This window comes from Cricetulus griseus, assembly GCF_003668045.3.
Source record: "Cricetulus griseus strain 17A/GY chromosome 1 unlocalized genomic scaffold, alternate assembly CriGri-PICRH-1.0 chr1_1, whole genome shotgun sequence".
In the NCBI taxonomy this organism is placed as follows: Eukaryota; Metazoa; Chordata; class Mammalia; order Rodentia; family Cricetidae; genus Cricetulus; species Cricetulus griseus.
In genome coordinates, this window is record NW_023276807.1 from 95,551,737 (window position 1) to 95,574,563 (window position 22,827).

General features: G+C 39.1%; 1 protein-coding gene across 1 annotated transcript in view; it reads right to left on the reverse strand.

Moving 5' to 3' along the window:
* The window catches only part of LOC100767606 (ATP-binding cassette sub-family A member 13), a 406,786-nt gene that overhangs the window by 54,162 nt on the left and 329,797 nt on the right, over positions 1 to 22,827 (reverse strand). The window contains exon 57 of the mRNA XM_035452975.1: positions 6,378 to 6,528. Coding sequence (XP_035308866.1) covers positions 6,378 to 6,528 — 151 coding nt within the window. The remainder of the gene's footprint in view (positions 1 to 6,377; positions 6,529 to 22,827) is intronic.

Consider the following 22,827-nt stretch of genomic DNA (forward strand, 5'->3'; position numbering starts at 1 on the left):
ACCCATCCCTTTTTTTGCTCCCCAGGGCGAGTGAGGCCTTCCATGGGGGATCTTTAAAGTCGGTCACATCATTTGGAGCAGGGTCTAGGAAGTCACCCATGTGTCTAAGGCTGAGAGAGTATACCTCTATGTGGAATGGGTTCCCAGAGTCCATTTGTATACTAGGAATAAATACTGATCCACTACCAGAGGCCCCATAGCCTGCCCAGGCCTCCTAACTGACACCCACTTTCAGGGGGACCAGGTTCACCAGCTGTCTGACTGGGGTCTACGAGTTCCACCCTTGTTCAAGACTGCTATTTCTGTGGGTTTCTCCAGCCTGGTCTTGACCCCTTTGCTCATCACTCCTCCATCTCTGCAACTGGATTCCAGGAGTTCAGCTCAGTGTTTAGCTGTGGATTTCTGCTTCTGCTTCCATCAGCTAATGGAGAAAAGCTCTAGGATGGCATAGAAGGTAGTCATTGGTCTCATTATTGGGGAAGGGCATTTAAGGTAGCCTCTTCACTATTGCTTAGATTGTTAGTTGGGGTCATCCTTGTAGATCTCTGGACATTTCTCTAGTGCCAGATTTCTCTTTAAACCTATAATGGCTCCCTCTATTATGGTTATCTCTTTTCTTGCTTTCCTCTATTCTTCCCCTGATTCAATCCTCCTGATCTCTCATGTCCTCCTCTACCCTCCTCTTCTCCCCTTCTCTTTCTCCTAACTCCCTCTCCCCTTCTCTCATGTTCCCAATTAACTCAGGAGATCTTGTTCCTTACCCCTTCTCTGGGGTACCATGTATGTTTCTCTTAGGGTTCTCCTTGTTTGCTAGCTTCTCTGGAGATGTGGTTTACAGTTCTGTCTCTTTGTGGGACCCAAGCTAGGCATTTTGTTTGTTTTTTACAACTGTCTACATAATTCTTAAAAACACACACTTCATATAATTCTTTGTAAATAAGAATATACATTAATTAAGGTATTAATGCAGATATAAATGCAGTTTTGTTTTTCAGATACAGTCACATAACTAAACTAGTGAAAAACATAACTTAGTTATTTAAAAGGACAAATTATATAGGATTATGAGAGTTGGTAATTGTGTATTTTAAGGCACTAAATAAAACATTATTAAGTTAATGTATATATCTTTATAAACATATAAAACAGGATTATAATAATATGATGATCATGATATGTCATAAACCTCAAAAAATTTTGGATGAGAATATCTTTAACTTAAATTATTCAGTTTGTATTTGCGTGGCTTCAAAGTAATTCAGAAAATGAGCTAAAAGACACAAGTGCTGGCCCATGCTCAGACAGTGTGAATCAAGGGAAGAGAAGTCAAGGCCCAAGAGTCAGATATAGATTAAATCTTCAGTCTCCCACCATTTTAAGAAAGCCATATCAAGGTCAATCCTTTGTTCTCAATGAAAATATTCAAGCCACTTTCTTCAGACTGTCTCACAGAAAACTTCCCTTCCCCTGTATTCATTAATTCCAATTATGTCAATTAAAATAAATTGAATAAAAGGCTTTTTAAGCAAATAGAAACTTCAAAATATTTTATCCAGGATTAGCAAACAAACACAAATAAGTAATTGGGGTCTTGCAGTAGCTTAGCAACAACCCATGGTGGCCATGGAATCACAAAGCTGAAGTGTAAGCCTAGTCCTGGGTAATGTTCATACAGAAGATGGAGAGAGGAAGCTGGATGCTTATGAGAAGCCTTTGCTTCAGTGCCAGCAGAACTGTGGCCACACAGATAGTCTATGGATTTTGAAAAATACAGACCCAAAGAGCTGTGTGACTAACACACCAAACAGAAATAGGAAAAGTGAAAAATTTGGGTTATTGTTTTAGAATTATGAAAAGATGCAAAATGTATTGCATTACAAATCTTTATTGTGATATACTGTATTTTACTCAGCAGCGGAATGAAAAGAGGCTAATAAAGGGGAAAACAAAGCAAAACAATGATGAAAAGCCCTGGTTTTATAGCAACAAGCCTTAGAGTAAATACATTCTTAATAAATTTGCCAACTGCTGTTGGTTATTTTTATGAAACCAGAGAATGTTTGTCATATTTTCCTAATTTCACAAAAGGTTAAATAGTGCAGTCTACAAATCCCAGAGCAGTTAATCATAGGGAAAATTCCAGAACGTGTAGGAACAAATGTCTGATCTAATGCTCTGTGAATGTCACTTTCAGAAAATAACAGAAAATGATCTAATAGGAAGCATTCTGCTGCCATCTTTTCTGTACTCTGTGCCACTATCAAAATAATGGCAAATGTAATGACCTAGAAATCAAGGCTGGCAAAATGCTACCTAGACCCCAAAATGTCATTAGCCACAAAACTCTCACTGTTATTGTCCCAGAATAACAAAATGTCATAAGTTACATGATATTACACATGCTTTCCTCTTAGAAAGCTCTAGAAAGTATGTCACATATAAAGCAGAAGACTGGAATTCATTATTTTTATGGCCCAGGCTGCAACACATTCGGCCCAGTAGAACTTTGGAAAGTATCCTATAGCCAAAATAGATTGTTCAGAAAAGCATACACACTCAACGGATTCCTGAGCCCAAAACTGCCCATATGCAAGTGTGATTAGCATATCAAAACTGTTCTGTGAAATTTAAGATTAAAATGAGACACTGAGTAGGAAAAATAAGCCAAGGATTTCCAAGGGAAAGGCCATCACATGACCTTCCCTCTGCCAATTCCTCCTAGTCAATTCTTCTTCACTCAAAACTTAGCTCTTTTCAAAACCCACAATGCATGGGAAAAAGAAATTTAAGATGTAAGCAATATCTACAGAGATGATGCTAAAAGCAATACTAAGAAGTATTCTTAGGAGTGGAAAGATAGTTCAGTATTTAAGAGTGCAAACTACTCATACAGAGGTCCTGAGTTCAATTCCTAGCAACCACATGGTGGTTCACAACCATCTATACTCGGATCTGATGTCTCCTTCTGGTATAAATTTGTACATGCAGATAGAACATTCATACATAAAATAAAAAAAATCTTTTTTTAAAAAAAGAAAGGAAGTAAGAAAAAAGGAATTAAGGCAGGAAGAAGGGAGGGAGAGAAGGAAGGAGGGAGGGAGGAAGGCAAGGAAAGAAAAAAGGAAGAAAGGAAGGAAGGAACCAAGCAAGTAATGGGGCTGGAGAGATGTCTCAATGGGTTAAGAGCACTGACTGCTCTCACAGAGGTCCTGAGTTCAATTCCTAGCAACTACATGATGGCTCACAGCCATCTATGGTGAGAACCAATGCCCTGTCCTGGCATAAATTCATACATGCAGACAAAGCATTCATACATATAAAATAAAACAAATAAATCATTTTTAAAAAGATGTATTCTGAGAGTAATGTGGAGGTATTTACAAAGGCAGGACCAGTAAGGCACCTATTCCTATTCCAGAGAAGATCAAAATACAGATTTCACCAGGTTTCATCGCAATTTGAAATTTTGTTTGGATATATTAACTCAGGAAATATCAGAAAATTCTCTTTCCCCAGCCTCTCAGATTGTAAGTGCATTCCAGAATTATTTGGCTCTGATTTGATACTAAATGTTTCACCAAACTGGTAAGCTGAATACAAGCTTACAGTGCACCCTCTGCATACACTGTACAGTGTTCCAACCAAACTGGAAACGAGCCTTTCAATCAGCAGAGCCTAAATTCAAGTCAAATGAAGGGGTAACCTTTTCTTGCCTAAGTAAACATTTGAGGGTTGCAAGTGTAAATGACAAGATTATAGATAGACCAGATCAGCAAACTTGGAATAGGTGGATTGAGTACCCTGGAGTATAGGCAGAACTCAGTACATGGCCTGAGGGCAGGAGAGAAAGAGGGGTGAAGGAATGTGAGGATAAGGCAGAAAAGACTTTTCAGCAAGGAGCCTTCTTGAATCAGAGGGCACATTGGCTGACTGTCTATATTTCCATAGACAAGAGGGAAGCCTGGAGAAGAAAACTAATTTGAGTGGCTGATATATTAGGTGGAAAAATATCTCTTTTGTATCCATGGCTCAAAGCTTGAACAGGAGTACCCTTCTGGTCCCAACTCACTGGAGGACAATAGGAAGTAAATAACTGAGAAAAGCTCCAGGCTAGAGTAGCCCTATGGTCATTGAATACAGTTTCTATTTTCTTGATCGCACCAAAAACTGGAGAACTAAGCTAGAGATATTGGTGATGGAAGATATTTTGTTCTCATTCATTGGCAACTGTCAGGCTGGTGTCAATCAAAAGCCTGTGCTCAAGGGCTGCTACCTGATCACTCTGTGTTTCATTTTCCCCAGTTGTAAAATCAGAAAAACACTTCTTAACTGCTTGGAATGGGGTGTGAGACAGACATACAGAAAGATAGTCATGTGTCACTTAAGGACAGTATCCATTTGAGAAGTGAATCTTCAGACATTTCATCATGCTGTGAACCTCAGAGAACAATCTCCCAATCCTATGTAGTAGATGTCAGTCACTGGACATGGATATGACCTCTCAGTACAATCAAGACATATGGTAAATACAAGGTGCATGAGGCTGTTGCCTGGGCAAATGGTCTTAGAGTAACCCATTTTTGTAAATAGAAGTGAACCTACACAGCAAAAAAACACATTATAGTGCAGCAAATGTATACACCAGCAATAGTCAAGCATGATGTACAGGAGTCATTGATATAGCTGATGGCAGAGGTTTCTTAACACCACCAAAGTCACACAAGTGGTGTGCCATGACGATGTTAAGGTGGCTGTGGTGGCAACAAGCTATTGGGATTTTTCATGACAATTTTGTAACCTCGCCATTATAGGATCCATGGTGTACTAAACATTAAGATATGGTTCATGACTACATTTACTAGATCATCATTTTGTGTTACTTAACACTAATATCTTGTAAGAAGTACCTTAGACTCCTATGCTTATTCTATATTTCAAATGCTCACACAATTTACAGTAGTGGGAAATTGGCTGGGAAAGGCACTGTGTCCTTTAGGAATATGCAGAAAATGTGCTGATTTATTAGAAATTGCTGAATGAGCAAGTAGCGATACCATCTGCATAACCCTCTATAGCTTCATGAAGGAAATAAAGCTAGTTCCTAATTTGGTGAGCATTATAGTAACTTGTCAGTGGAGGAGTTACAAACACAGACTAAAGGACAGTGGACTATCAGAAGGCAATTGCCTGGGTGACAGAGAGCACCAAGTCTTATTAAAGGAGACTTCATAGGTGCATTCACCCAGACAAAAGGGGCAAGTTTATAGCCACTGCCAAGAATCCACCTCTTCAATCAAAAACTAACAAGAGGGAGCTGACAGAGAAAATGCCTATTAAAGATAGAGCCAAATATTAGGACTGGATGCTAAGAGCTGTTCAACTTCACTTGGTAGATCTCCTGCAGAGTGGTCAGTTAGCTTTGTTCATTAAGATGGGAGGTAGGTCAAGGATCCTGAACAATGAAGTGGAGAGCTTCTATTCTGGTTTTGTAAAAGTTATAAGTTATGGAAAAGAAGAAAAGAAAGACTACAGCATCACAAAAACAACATAGAGAATGAATTGTCATGGACCAGTAAGGGCAATGGCTATTAGCTTTGTCAACTGTAAATCCTAGGATGTCCCAACGCCTATAGACTCTGATTGATGATAACACCAATAAGCTCCATCCCATTTTATCCTGCTCCTTTTGCAGAACTAGAAATCTAGGCAGCACTTCCAATACTACAAAGAGGTGTGCAAAGGATAAAATATGCTTTGCATTCTGATGCATTCCTACTTTGAATGTCCTCTGAGCTGTTTGTCAAGGCTATTAGCTCTGATATGACCACTGCTTGTATCAGGAGAAGAGACACATCTCCCATGCCCATATTTTCACCTACTCTCCATCACTCAGGCAGCAGGCAGGGAGGCCTTAGAGTTCTTGCAGTTGTAGTTGCTCCTTTCTTCTCCTGAGACCACCCAGAAAGGCACTCTTCACAGTAAACTTTCTGCCTGCTCCCGAGGGAGCTATCCACTCCAATAACTCCAAGTTACACAAGCACACTGAGCCCAGACATGCAGTATTTGTTCCTGACCTCAAATACTTAGGGCTAGGAAATATACAAACATTTATAGGAAAAAGAAAAAAAGCTTAGAGATACAGAGTAACAGAGGGTATTATTTTTGCTTATCTCCTTGCATAGAATTCTCACTGACACATTTTTTAAATATACAATATCAGTACAAATTTTAATGTTGGAAAATTACTTCCTTGAACTCATCTGGTGATAAGACTTCCTGTCTTATCCTGGGGTGAGAGAAGACCTTTGGAGCTATAGCTGATGGACCAGCATCTTTCAGTGAATCCTTTTCCTCTGGAAAATACCAAGATTGCTTACCTCTGGAATACACTGCTTTGGAATTCCACGGAGGCTGCAGTAGTATTGGAGATGTTCCCAGCCAGTCAGGAGTTCATCTAGGGCATCCTGCTGTGGACAGTAGCCAAAGAGAATGCCCACTTTGCCAGCAGAAGCCAGATCCACTGTATCTCTGCACACAAAAGTAGAACTGGCTGACAAAAGTCTTCATAATACCTGTGAAAAAGCCTCTTTCTTTTAACCCATCATTTGATCCTCCCTTTCTCCTGTCCTTCTGTGGTGGTTTGAAAGAAAATGGTTCCCAAAGGAAGGTGCACTACCAAAAGGTGTGGCCTTGTTGGAGAAAGTGTGTCACTGTGGGGAGGGGCTTTGAGGTCTCGTCTGCTGAAGCTTTGCTCAGTGTGACCCTTAGACTATTTCCTGCCACGTGCAGGTTATAGGAATCTCAGCTACTTCACCAGTTCCATATCTGCTCGCTGCTATAATGATAGTGGACTGAACCTCTGAAACTGTAAGCCACCTAAATTAACTGTTTTCCTTATAAGAGTTGCCATGATCATGGTATCTCTTCACAGCAATAGAAACTCTAAGACATCTTCCTTCCACATTTCCTTTCTCCATCTCTGTTTCTTTTTTGATATTTTTTCTCTCTCTACATATAATTACATATAATAAATAAAAATGGGTGATTGTGATGTTTAATAAGAATTAATTTGACTGCATTAAAAATAATTAAAAATGGTCATGAGTTTGAAAATACGCAGTGATGAGCATTTTGGAGGGTTTTTCCATGCAGAAATGCTGTGATTACATTCTATTCACAAAAACAAGAAAGGAAAAATAATAATAAATAAATGAATTAAATAGTTAGGCATTGGGAAAGTGTTGCTTCTGAGTGTGTCAGTGAGAGTGTTTCCAGAAAATCCCTGGCTCAGGGAGGCACACTTAAAGCAGGAGGGAATCATCCCACCTGCTTGAGGGCGAGATGAAACAAAAAGGCAGAAAGCAAATTCACCTTCCTCTCTTTCTGTCCCTCTCTCCTCTCTCTCCTTCTGCTCCTTTCCTCCCTTTTCCCTCCCTCTTTTCTTCCCTCTTCCTCTCTCCTTGTCTCTCCCCCTTTCTTCTCCCATCCCATTCTTTCCTTCCCAGAGCTGGCATACTCTTTCCCTTCTATCCCTGGGCATGACAGGACTATGAGAACATTTTGGAATTAGAAGGCAGAAGTAGACCCAGCTGACCACTGGGTTTTCAAGTGAGAAACCCAACACCCATTTCTCTGGCTCTGATTTGAGGACTTTAACTCAACCATGTTACTGGCACCCCTGAGTCTCCACTTTATGAATGGCAAATGGCTTATTGTAGGACTTCTCAGGCTCCACAATCATATGAGCAACTTCCCATAAAGGAATACATCTAGACTCTCTTCCTTCCCCTCTTCCCTCCTTCCCTTCCTTTCCCTACCACATTTTGAAGTATTCTGACTGGTTCATTATTCTTACAAAAGACACCTGGGAGAACTCATAGTCCAGTTTTTCCTTCTACCATGGAAAAACAGAGCAATAAATCCTCATCTCTTAAGCAGGCAGTCTTCACCTGACCTATGTCTGATAGGATCTTCTTCATCCTGTAGTGTGCAATAATACTGTGTTTATTACAAAATCATTCTCATGACACATGTGTCCTTTACTCATTCTGGAATAGGAAATGAGACTGTCAATGAGGATGTCTTCTTGAATGTGTAGTCTGATTAAAAAAAACGAATACATTTTACATCATGACTCACCATGGGGTATTTTTTTCATGCAAAATACAAAGGTTGAATGTTCAACCATGTTTATAGCAGCATTATTTGTAATATCCAGAATCTGGAAGCAACCTAGATGCCCCTCAACTGAAGAATGGATGGAGAAAATATGGTACATTTACACAATGGAGTTATACTCAGCAGGGGAAAAAACAATGGAATCTTGAAATTCCAGGCAAATGCATGGAACTAGAAGAATCCATCCTGAGTGAGGTAATCCAGTCACAAAATGACAAAAATGGAATGTACTCACTCATATATGGATTTTAGACATAGAGCAAAGAAGTAGCAGCCTACAACCAGAGAAGCTAGGAAACAAGGAGGACCCAAAGAGAGAAGAGAGACATACATGGTCCCCTGGTGAAGGAGAAATGGACAAGATCTCCTAAGCTAATTGGGAATCTGGGAGGAGAGGAGAGGGAATTAGGAGAAAGAGAAGAGGAGAAGAGGAGGGGAGAGGAGGACATGAGGGAGCAGGAAGATTGAGTCAGGGTAAGAATAGAGAACAAGAAAAGAGATATCATAATAGAGGGAGCCTTATAGGTTTAAAGAAAAATCTGGCACTAGGGAAATGTCCAGAGATCTATAAGGATGACCCCAACTAACAATCTAAGCAATAGTGGAGAGGCTACCTTAAATGCCCTTCCCCATAATATTGATGACTACCTTATATGCCATCCTAAATCCTTCATCCTGTAGCTGATGGAAGCAGAAGCAGACACCCACAGCTAAACACTAAACTGAACCCTAGAACTCAGTTGCAGAGATGGAGGAGAGATAAGCAAAACGGTCAAGACCAGGCTGGAGAAACCCACAGAAACAACTGACCTAAACAAGGGGTTACTCATGGACCCCAAACTGATAGCAGGGAAACCAGCATAGGACTGTTCCAGAACCCCTGAATGAGGATGTCAGTTTGGAGGTCTGATTAATCTATAGGGCCTCTGGTAGTGGATCAGTATTTATTAATACTGTCCTAGTAAATTAATGGACTTTGGGAACACATTCCACATAGATGAATACTCTCTCAGCCTAGACACATGGGGGATAGTCTAGGCCCTGCTTCAAACGATGTGACAGAATTTTATGATCCCTCATGGAAAGCCTCACCTTCCCTAGTGAGCAGAAAGGGGATGGGATAGAGGTTGGTGGGGGGCAGGAGAGGAGGGGAGGGAACTAGGATTGACATGTAAATGAAGCTTGTTTCTAAGTTAAATAAAAAAGGAGGAAAAAAAGAATCCCTGTATATTTAGTTACTAACTCTGGAAACCTAACAAGGAGATAACTCAATACAATTTTCTATACATACCTTATATAATATATATAGATATAGATATAGATATAATTAGTATATTTATATATAAATATATATTCATATAATATATAAATGTATATTACATGTGTGTAAATAAAATTATATGTAATTAGATATCATATGTATATGTAATTATATATATGACTAATATGTATTACATATACATAGTTTGTATGTATGTATATATATATTTATAAAACTGTGTATGTGTGCTATCTGTAGTAGCAAGCATGTTATTTTAATTCATTGTTAGAGTTGAGGTCAATTGCAACACAATTCTTCACAGACCTTGAAAGAACAATTCTCAACTTTATATGGAGAAACAAAAGACCCAGGATATCCAAAAGATCCCTATGCAATAAAGGAACTTCTGGAGGCATCACAATCCCTGATTTCAAGCTCTGTTACAGAGCTATAGTCCTGAAAACAGCTTGGTATTGGTACAAAAATAGACTGGTAGACCAATGGAATAGAATTGAAAACCCTGATATTACCCCACACACCTATGGACACCTGATTTTTGACAAACAATCCAAATTTATATGATGGAACAAAGAGAACATCTTCAACAAATGGTGCTGGCATAACTGGTTGCAGACATGTAGAAGACTGCAGTTAGACCCAATCCTATTGCCTTGCACAAAACTTAAGTCAAAATGGATCAAATATCTCAACATAAATCCAACTGCACTGAACCTTTAAAAAAAAAAACAAAGTGGGAAATACCCTTGAATTAATTGGAACAGGAGACTGCTTCCTGAACATAACACCAGTAGCACAGACACTGAGGTCAACAATTGATAAATGGGACCTCCTGAAACTGAGAAGCTTCTGTAAGGCAAAGGAGACATCAAGACAAAACAACAGCCCACAGACTGGGAAAAGATATTCACCAACCCCACATCTGACAGAGGGATGATCTCCAAAATATACAAAGAACTCAAGAAGCTATTCTTGAAAACACCAAACAATCCAATTAAAAAGTGGGGTACAGAACTACATAGACAATTCTCAATAGAGGAATCTAAAATGGCTGAAAGACACATGAGAAAGTGTTCAACATCCTTAGCCATCAGGGAAATGCAAATCAAAACAACTCTGAGATACCATCTCACTCCTGTCAGAATAGCTAAAATCAAAAATACCAATGACAGTTTATGCTGGAGAGGATGCAGAGAAAGAGAAACACTCCTCCACTGCTGGTGGGAGTGCCAACTTGTACAGCCACTTTGGAAATCAGTATGGCAACTCCTCAAGAAAATGGGAATGAGTCAACCACAAGATCCAGCAATTCCACTCCTAGGCATATACCCAAAAGAAGCACATTCTTATAACAAGGATATCTGTTCAACGATGTTCTTAGTAGCATTATTTGTAATAGCCAGAAACTGGAAGCAACCTAGATGCCCCTCAACCGAAGAATGGATAGAGAAAATGTGGTACATTTATACAATGAAGTACTACTCAGCAGAAAAAAACAATGGAATCTTGAAATTTGCAGGAAAATGGATGGATCTAGAAGAAACCATTCTGAGCGAGGTAACACAATCACAAAAAAACAAACATGATATGTACTCACTCATATGTGGATTTTAGACATAGAGAAAGGATTACCAGCCTACAATCCACACTACCAAAGAAGCTAATAAACATGGAGGTCCCTAAGAGAGACATACATGGTCCCCTGGAGAAGGGGAGAGGTTCAAGATCTGCTGAGCAAATTGGGAGCACAGGAATAGGGGGGAGGGAGCTAGGAGAATGAGAAGGGGAGAAGAAGTGGGATGCCGAGGATATGAGGGAGCAGAAAATATGAGTCAGGGGAAGAATACATGATAACAAGAATGGAGAGATCATAATAGAGGGAGACATTATTGGTTTACAGAGAAATCGGTCACTAGGGAAATGTCTGGAGATCTACAAAGATGACACCAGCTAACTATCTCAGCAACAGAGGAGAGCCTACCTTATATGCCCTCCCCTGATTATGAGATTGATGACTGACTTATATGCCTTCATCCAGCAGCTGGTGGAAGTAGAAGCAGATACCCATAACTAATCACCGATCTGAACTGGAACCCAGATGTAGAGAAGGACCAGTGAAGAGCACAGATGTCCAGGCCACACTGGTAAAACACACAGAAACAACTGACCTGAACACCCGGGAACTCTTGCTCCCAAGTCTGATAGCTGGAATACCAGCATGGGACTGATCCAGACCCAAGGAACATGGGTTTCTGTGGAAACCTCAGAAATCTATGGGACCTCCTGTAGAAGCCCAGTATTTATCCCTAGCATTGGTGTGGACTTTGGTAGACCATTCCATATAGAGGAATACTCCCTGAGCCAAGACACACGGGGGTGGACCTAGGCCCTATCCCAAAGGATATGAAAGACTCTGATGACACCCTATGGAAGGCCTCACCATCCAGGGGGAGCAGAAAAAATATGTGACAGATAAGGTTTTAGTTGGGGGGGGACGGGTAGGGGAGGACGGGTGGGAGAAGGGAAATGGGATTGTCATATCAAACAATCCTGTTTCTAATTCAAATAAAAAAGTTGGAAAAAAAAGATACCACCTCACACATGTCAGAATGGTTAAATTAAAAATGCCAATGACAGTCTATGCTGGAGAGGATGTGGAGAAAAAGGAACATGTCTCCATTGCTGGTGGGAGTGCAAACTTGTAAGACCACTATGGAAATCAGTATGGTGGTTGCTCAGAAAAATGGGAATCAGTCTACCTCAAGATCTAGCAATTCCTCTCTTGTGTATATACCCAAATAATGCACGTTCACACAAAAAGATCACATGTTCAACCATGTTCATAGCAGCATTGTTTGTAATAGCCAGAACCTGGAAGCATCCTAGATGCCCCTCAACTGAAGAATGGATAGAGAAAATATGGTGCATTTATACAATGGAGTGCTACTCAGCAGAAAAAAGCAATGGAATCTTGAAATTCACAGCAAATAGATGGAACTAGAAGAAACCATCCTGAGTGAGGTAACCCAGTCACAAAAAGACAAACATAGTATGTACTCACTCATATATGAATTTTAGACATAGAGCAAAGATTACCAGCCTACAATCCTCTTCACCAAAGAAATTAGGAAACATGAAGGACTCTAGTGGATAAATGCGTGGACCCCAGGAATGGGAAGGGGCAGGAACTCCTGAGCTAATTGGGAGCATGAGGGTAAGGGAAAGGGAGCTGCCAGAATGAGAGCAGGAGAAGAGAAGAGGAGAGGAGGAAATGGAGGAGCAGAAATATTGAGTTGGGGGAAGAATAGAGGAGAGCAGGATGAGAGATACCATATTAGAGGGAGCCATCATAGGTCCGAGGAGAGATCTGGCATGAGGGAGACTTCCAGAGATCTACAAGGATGACACAAACTGACAATCCAGGCAATGGTGGAGAGGATAACATAAATGCCCTTCCCCTAAAATGAGATTGATGACTACTTTTTATGCCATCCTAGAGCCCTCATCCAGTGGCTGATGGTACCAGAGTCAGTCATCCACAGATACACACTGAAATAAACTCTGGAACTTAGTTGCAGAGAGGGAGGAATGAAGATCAAAGGGGTCGGTACCAGGTTGTAGAAACCCACAGAAACAGCTGGTCTGAACAAGGGGGAACACACCGACCCCAGATGCTGTCTGGGAGTCCAGTACAGACTGATCCAGACCCCTGAACATGGATGTCAATGAGGAGGCCTCTGCACTCTAGGAGACCCCTGGTAGTGAATTAGTATTTTTCCCTGGTGTAAGAAGGGACTTTGAGAGCCCATCCCACATGAAGGGATGCACTCTTGCCCTGGACACATGTGGAAGGGTCTAAACCCAGCACAGGATGATATGGTCAACTTTGTGGAGCCCCCGTTGAGGGCCCTACCCTGCCTGGGGAGTGGAGTGTGGATGTGGGGGGTAGGTTGGGGTTGGGTATGAGGGGTGAGGGTGAAGGGAGGGAGAGGGAGAAGGGATTGACATATGAAACAAGCTTGTTCCTAATTTGAACTAATAAAAAAATCTTTAAAAAAAAGATATAGAAGCAGCAGAGAGGTTTATGCTATAGCAGCACAAGTATCTTTGTGGGGAAAAATCTATAGGGGATAAGCCTGTATCTAAGAACAAACAATTGAATGTGTCTGAAGGAGGAGAAACTAACTTCAACAGATGCACAAGAAAGGAGGTCGAACAAGTACTTTTTAAAGCGCTCACAATTTAACCTCAGGACCAGATAATTTCAATAGTTAATTCTAATGAATGTTCAAGACTAACATTAATCCTTCACAGTCTGCTCCAAACAAAGAAGAGATAACTACAACATTGAGTTAAATTCCTAAGAATCAAAACAGCCTGATAATGAAACCAAAGACATGAAAAGGAAAGAAAACACTTCAATTTATTAGAAATACAGACATATGAATTATTATAAAATATACATTCTCATCAACTAACAATGGGGTTATAGCCAAGTAAACTCAATGTGAACTGAAAATATCATATATCAAAATTGCTTTTACTGCCTGTTATACTTATGCATTTCTGTAATTCTAGCATTCAGAGGAAAGGCAAGACAATCATTAGCTCAAGACCAGTGTGGACTATTTGCCAAGTTCCAGGCTAGTGTAAGGAGATCCTGATCCATGGGTGGGAGGGGGAATCTTTACTACTTTTCAGTTGCTCAATGAATGAACATTATAGCTCCAACTGGTCTATCTTAAATATTCAAATTCACCTACAGTTGAGAACTGTGGAAGCATTATGACTGTATATTAGTAACATTGGAAGAGATGAAAATTCAAAGTACAGTTTCTAATTAATGCCTATTTCTTTCCTACCATCATAAAGATGAAAAACTATGTTTAAAATATAATAAGTCAGGAACCATGCATATAAGGAAATCACATCCAGTAATACATGAGGAGAATTAGATATAAGTAAGATAAACCCAAGAAAGAAAAAGTTAGTTCAGTATGCTATAGTTAATCAATATAAACAATTTTTTTTTGGTTTTTCGAGACATGGTTTCTCTATAAACAAAATTTATAGAGAACAAATATCATATACCATCCAAATGAACAAAATACCACATATAACAAACATAAACTAGAAATGAAACAGATTCATTATATGACACTATTTCTAGGTAGTTCTCCATTTATTTGGTCCATGTATATAGATAGACATATCTATAGAGGCAGAAGTAGATTCATGATAATTGATGGCTAGTAAAGGGAGTAACAAAGTAGAAAGATTAATGTGTACAGAGTCTGTTTTGAAGGTGATAAAATATTTTGAGGTTAAATATTAAAAATCATCATGCAACTTTATGAATATAATCATTGCAATGTTACATTTATGATTATAAATTCTAAAGTATGTGAAATGAATCAAAATTAACCAAAATACTATCAGTAAATGATGAATATACAAATGTTCTATGCAAGTATTTGTATCCCTTCATACCTACACTAATACTTGTCAAAAGTAATGAAGAAAAAAGTCATCACAACATGCAACTATATATATATATTATATATATATATATATATATATATATATATATATATTAATCAATTCACCAATGTGGGATTATGGAAAAGAATCTGCTCATAAAAGACTTAGGGAGCACCCAACCAATAACTGATCAAATGTAAGGCCAACTCTACATAAAAGAGCCCATAAATAACACTGCCTGGAGAGTCAGGAACAAGAGCCTGAATAGCAGAGATACCTAGTATAGAATCAAACATGACTAGCAAAAATGTCAATGAAATGAATCCTAGTGATACTCATAGATCAGTGCCTAGCCCAATTATCACCAGAGAGGTTTTAGAAAGCAACTGATGGGGGCATATGAAGAGACCCACAGCCAAACATTAGGTGGGACTCAGGGAACCACAGAAGAGAGGAAGGAAGGAACCAGAGGGAATAAGGACACCCTGGAAACATGGCCCACAGAATCAAGTAGGCAGGGCTCATATTGGCACACAGAGCCTAAAGCAGTAATCATAGAGACTTTATGAGTCTGAGCTAGTTCCTTTGCATTTATATTATGGCTGTGTAACTTTGTGAGATGGGGTATCTTTGACTCCTTTGCCTGCTCTTGGGACCATTTTCCTCATACTGAGATTCCTCATCCAGGCTTGATATGAGGGTATGTATGTGTCTAGTCTTACTGTAATGTGATGCCATGTTTGTTGGTAACCCTGGGAAGATGAGCTTTTCTAAAGTAAATGGATCTGGGGGAGAGGGGATAGGTGGTTTGCTATGACTTGGAGGAGTGGAGGGAGGGGAAACTGTGGTCAGGCTGTAATGTGTGTGAGAAGAATAAATTTTAAAAAAATCACCTGGGAACTACCACAGCTAATAAACACCTTCAGCAAAGTGGCAGGATACAAGATTAACTAAAAAAAAACAGTAGTCCTACTCTATATTGACAATAAAGGGACTGAGAAAGAAATCAGAGAAACATCATCCTTTACAATAGCCACAAACAACACAAAATATCATGGGGTAATGCTAACCAACAGGTGAAAGGCACATATGAAAAGAACTTAGAGTCTTTAAAAAAAGAAATAAAAGAAGACACCAGAAAATGGAAAGATCTCCCATGCTCTTGGATAGGTAGGATCAACATAGTAAAAATGACAATCTTGTCAAAAGCAATCTACAGATTCAATGCAATCCCTATTAAAATCCCAGAACAATTCTTCTCAGACGTTGAAAGGACAATTCTCAACTTTATACGGAAAAACAAAAGACCCAGGATAGCCAAAACAACCCTGTACAATAAAGGACCTTCTGGAGGCATCACAATTCCTGACTTCAAGATATACTATAGAGCCATAGTAATGAAAACACCTTGATATTGGCACAAAAACAGACAGGTAGACTAATGAAATCAAATTGATATTAACTCACACACCTATGAACACCTGATCTTTGACAAAGAAGATAAAACTATACAATGGAATGAATGAAGCATCTACAACAAATGGTGCTGGCATAACTGGATGCTGGCATGTAGAAGAGTGCAAATAGATCCATATCTATCACCATGCACAAAACTTAAATCCACATAGGTCAAAGACCGTGACATAAATCCAGCCACATTGAACCTCTTAGAAGAGAAAGTGGGAAGTACCCTTGAACAAATAGGTACAGGAGACTACTTCCTGAACATAAGGCCAATAGCACTGACACTGAGATTGACAATTAATAAATGGGACCTCCTGACACTGGGAAGCATCTGTAAGGCAAAGGACACAGTCAAGAAGACAAAAGGGCAACCCACAGAATGGGAAAAGATATTCACCAACCCCACATCTGACAGAGGGCTAATCTCCAAAATTTACAAAGAAATCAAGAAGCTAGTCTCCAAAACAACAAATAATTCAATTAAAAAGTGGTGTGCAGAACTACATAGAGAATTCTCAATAAAGGAATCTAAAATGGATGAAAGTCATTTAAGAAAGTGCTCAACATCCTTAACCATCAGGGAAATGCAAATCAAAACAACTCTGAGATACTTTTCACTCCTGTCAGAATAGCTAAAATCAAAAACACCAATGACAGTTTATGATGGAGAGGATATGGAGAAAGGGCAACACTCCTCCACTGCTGGTGGGAGTGCCAACTAGCACAGTCACTTTGGAAATCAGTATGGAGATTCCTCAGGAAAATGGGAAATAGTCTACCACAAGATCCAGCAATTCTACTCTTAGGCATATACCCAAATGGTCCACATTCATACAATAAGGACATCTGCTCCACTATGTTCAAAGCAGCACTATTTGTAATAGCCAGAACCAGGAAGCAACCTAGAGTATATAGAGAAAATGTGGGAAATTTATACAATGCAGTACTATTCAGCTGCAAAAAAACAATGGAATCTTGAAATGTGCAGTCAAATGGAAAACACTAGAAGAAACCATCCTGAGTGATGTAACCCAGTCACAGAAAGACAAACATGGTATGTACTCACTCATATATGGATTTTAGACATGGATCAGGAGATTGCCAGCCTACAATCCCACCAGAGAGTATGGGCAACAGGAAGGACCCTAAGAGAGACATGCATGGTACCCGGGAGAAGGGGAATGTTACAGGATCTCCTGAGCAAATTGGGAGCATGGGGGAGGGGAGAAGGATCTGGAGAAAGAGAGGGAAAGAAGAGGAGGGGAAAGGAAGACATGGGGGAGCAGGAAGTTTGAGTCAGGGGAAGAATAGAGGAGAGCAAGATAAGAGATATCATAATAGAGGGAGCCATTAAAAGTTTAAAGAGAAATCTGACACTAGGGAAATTTCCAGGTATCTACAAGGATGACATCAACTGGCAATCTAAGCAATAGTGGAGAGGCTACCTTAAATGCCCTTCCTAATAATGAGATTGATGACTGTTTTATACTATACTAGAGCCTTCATCTGTGGCTGATGGAAGCAGAGGCAGACACCCACAGTTAAACACTGAACTGAACTCCTAGAACCCAGTTGCAGAGAGGGAAGAGCGATGAGCAAAGGGTCAAGACAGGGCTGGTGAAACCCATAGAAACAGCTGACCTGAACAAAGGGGAGCATAGGGACCCCAGACTGATGGTTGAGAGGCTATCATGGGACTGATCCAGACCCCTGAATATGGGTTTGAGTGAGGAGGCCTCAGCAATCTATGAGGCCTAGGTTAGTAGATCAGTATTTATCCCTGGCACACGAATGAATAGACCTTGGGAACCCATCCACATGGAGAGATGCTCTGTCAGTCTGGACACATGGGGGAGGGCCTACACGCTGTCTGAGATGCTGTGACAGACTCTGGAGATCCCCCATGGAGGGCCTCACCCTCCCAGGGGAGCAGAGGAGGGATGGGATGGTGGCTTGTGGGGGTTGGTGGGGGTCAGGGGTTGAGGGGAAGGAGAGGGTACTGAGATTGACATATGAAGCAAGCTTGTTACTAATTTTTAAAAATTAAAAAAAATAATAATAACCACATTGTAGTTTAAGAAGAACTGTGGTTGGGATGTAATGTATGAAAGCAGAATAAATTTTAAAAATCACAATCTAGTTTAAAAGATGTCTCCTGTTATTATAATGAACATCTTATGTTGGCCATAATATGTATGATTTGTAAAGTTAAAAGGGAAGCTGTGAAGAAAACTAATAGAAAAAAAAACAGTAACATTTCAAATAAAGTAATGATTTCAACAGAAAACCTATTTAAAAAGAATAAGAGCATAGAGGGAAATATTAAAGATATAAAAATGAATGACAACTTCTAGGACTGGTCAGTAGTGTCTAGAATAAAACAACTCATAGAATGAGAATAATTAAAGGTCACAGGTATAGGAAAAGGAGCTGGAAACAGAACAAGGAAAAAATCAAACAAACATGTAAGAATAAAGAACAAGGAAAGAAAACAGCTACACAGTCGTCTGTGTGTAACTAGAGTATCATAAAGAGAAGGGGGACAGGAAAAGAAATTGATTTGGATAAATAATATGCATTTGATGGCAACTATGGTGCTGTAGTCAAACCCAAGAAAACCCATATAGGATAAACAAAAAACCCACATTTTGAACATCTGCATCAAATGACTAAAAGCTAGAAATAAAATCCCTTTTAAAAATGAAAAAGTATAATTTCATTATAATTGAACCTACAAACAAAAATAATATGCTAGTCAAGAGATTATGTGGTTTGAAGGGGGAAATGATGGAGTTTCTGTGTACCCTTCATTAACATAATCCCTGATGTTGGTGATAAAATATATAACATTAGAAATATTTACCAAATTATATAATTATTATGTGAAGAAATTATTTGGCTTAATTTTAAAGTTAATGTTTTTAGGGCTATCACTAATATCCATGTGTTATTTTTTAAAAACATCTGCCTCAATCTTTGAGGTTAAGAAGGTTTTACTAAGATTCTTCGACAATTGTCAGCTTCAAAGCACTCTTAGGCACCTAAGGATAGGAGGTTTCATTTAAATTCTCTGACCAATTGGGAGATATTGAACATATACATTCAATATTCTCATTCTTAGCTGATTCTCAACACTTCCTACTTCTGTGTTGCACTTGTTAGTATGTACCCTCTGTATTTGATATCTTGGAGCCCTAGAACATGGAAATAGTTTAGAAAAGGTAAACCAGGGTCCTCTAGGGGCCCAGCTACAGAATGAGTCTGCTATTTTCCTATCTTCATGGGTACCTTCACCAAGTGTAGTAATGGCTGCCTTATTTCTAATCAAATACTTTAAAACTAAGTTCAGAATTTCACAATGAATTTCACAGAGAGAATTTTTTTCTGTTCCTAGAGCAGTGCATATTCCTTCTGATGTGCAATTAAGATAGTTGCATTTCCTATGTAGTTAGTAGAGCCCCTAATTGTATAACACTTTCATATAGAACAACAGTTACATATTTTCCTGTTTTACTTTTTAAAAACTTGAGATAAAACTGAGGGCCTCCAAAATACTAGACAAGTGCTTTACCCCTGAGCTATATCCCAAGCCCCAAGATGTGCAGCTGTTACTCTGAAATGATATCTACATTTGCATATAGATTGGTAGATTGTGTATAGAGAAGATGCACAGTCTATTGCATTACAGTAGACACAGCACTCAAGTCACACTAATGGCATGCCAAGTCAAACATACTGCATTTTTCCTACCTGCCTTTCATTAGTTTAATTTTTTGATATCTTATTTATTTTTATTTTATGTGTATAAACATTTTGCCTAAATGTATGTCTGTGTGTGCAGTGTCAACAGAGTCCAGAAAGGGGCATCAAATGCCCTGGAACTGGAGTTGTAGATGGTTGTGAGCTGCCATGTGGGCACTGGGGAAAGAAACCAGGTCTCTCAGAGAGCAGCCCAGTGGTCTTACCTTCTGAATAGTCTCTACTGGCCCTCATTAATATAAATATCCGAACCTCTATAAAATTTTTCTTATCTGAATTTTAGGGAAAGAAAGGATTTGGGGAGATCAACAGCTGCAGTTAAAGTCTGGGTGATCAGAACCACTTTTCAGTACTGCGGCATGCTTGTCTGTGTGGAGACCAGCTACTGCTGGTTAGCCTTCTGCAGATCTGAATACAAAAGGATGTGGTAGGACAGTGCAGCTTGAGCAAAGCAGGAGTTAATGGCCCATCCAGAGATCATCTTAACTGAATGAGAAGATGAGCTTATTTATTTAAGTCCTTTCATCTAACTCCAAGGGATGCTAACCACACACTTCTTAAATCAGAATCACCGCCAATCATATTTATGCTATTAGAAAAGATCCCCATCCATTTCATAGTTTCCACACGTTTACACTTGGTTATCTCAGCCTCATAGAGAAGGTCATAACATTCTGTATGCTTTATGCTTCAGCACCACTTGGAAAGACAAGACATTTTTCAGTGTTGGATCTGACATAAAAATGAACTTCAAGTGGCTTTTATCATGATGCATTCCAACTGGCTCTTTTCTGTTTAATTAATGGCATAACAGTTCAAAAAATCCTAGAAATTAAATACAAACTCAGAAGAACACTCTGAGAGGTCTTTGCCAAGAACCTTCTCACTCCAGGCATTTAATTTCGTTTATATTATCAGCAGTCTGTAAACTGTCAAACACCTAATGAGAGCAAAAGGCTGTCCGGTGGACCTGGCATGATTTGCTTTCCAGCATTTGCACCTTGCTTACATTTCTGGCACTTGCTTAGCCTTGCCACTGCCCACATTTACCTACAGGCTTAACCCCAAATTTGCCATACACTTTATATTCAGGTAACTAGGTCTAGCCTAATAGACAGTTTATGTGTGTCTTCATGGTTACCACAAAGTCACTGGAACTATAATAACCAGGAATCAGAGAGCTATTCCTGCCACAGTAGTTTAAATTTGTTTCAAAGAGAATATGGTATACCCACAATGTTTTGCCTACTAAAAACAGATCAAGAACATATAACTGAAGCCTGGAATGCATTCATATCCTGGGTTTAAGCTACAACTCATACATATACAACCTGTGTTCTCATCTAAGACAGGTTCCCACCCGTCAAACCTTTATACATAGATAGTTAAATATGAATGTACATGTAACAGGAAAGTGCAGTCATTCTTTCAAGGGGTATTTAAACTTTATCTCTTTCTTCATTTCATTCCTGTGAACATGGCTAAGATAGAATCTATTAAACTAATAAATAATCCTTCTAAAATAGGGAAATCATAAACAACAACATTTTCAGATTGCCAATGATTTTCCTTCTATGCCATCAAGAGAATACCATATATCTGGGGCAACAAAAGATTATGCCTATGCTTTTTGAATATCAGGTGCAAATTTTCCCATGTGCATTAATTACTGTTCTATTGCTGTAACAAAATACCAAAGCCAAATTACATAAGGAAAAGGTTTTTTAGCTAATGGTTTCAGGTGGATACTCCACAATAGCAGAGAATGCATGGTATCAGGTGAGATAAGGAAACTGAGAGATTGCATTTCTAACCATACACAGGAAGCAGAGAGCACAAATGGGAAGAGGGATGAGGCTATCAGCCCTCAAAGCCTACCCCCAGTGCACTACTTCCTTCAACAAGGCAACACCTTCTAAAGGTTCCACAGTGTCCCAAATGGTAACTCTAACTGGAAACCAAGCATTTGAAAACATGAGATGCTAGGGACATGTTATACTATGTAATATCTTAATGAAAGGAAGGAGTTAGGTTAATATCTCATAGACTTATCTTTAAAGAAAAAATAAAGGTTAATATGCTCATTACCTACTACTCTGTTACCAGAATGTCATGGTATGTTTCTGTGAGTCAAAATATCATCACTAGTGACACATATAGGCTGACTTTTAGGAAATATTCAGAAAACATTAGCTTAGTTCCAGAATCTCAGCACCCTTTAACCCAAAATTATTCCTTCTTGAGGTCAGTGTTAGAGGTTATACAAAGTTATCATCACATTTAACAGTGTCTGGATAATAAGCATGAATGTCATCATTGATGTAATAGTCTTCAGAAATGCATCTCATACACATTTATATTATTTCCAAAAATATTACCCAGATTCAAATTATCATATACACATTACTAGTTATATAATAGGCATTGCCAAGACAGTTTATTTATTCATTTTTGTTTTTAATTATGGATGTGTATGTTTGTGTACGTGTATGTGCACATGAGTGCAGTGTCTGCAGAAGCCAGAAGGGGGCATTAGATCTTTTCCAGCTAGGGTTAAAGTTAGTCCCACGGCAGGAGCAGTATGTGTTCTTAATCACAGAGTCATCTCTCCACACTCAGAAAGTTTCTAAAACTTTGAATGCCTGGTTTTGAATAGCATCAACTTT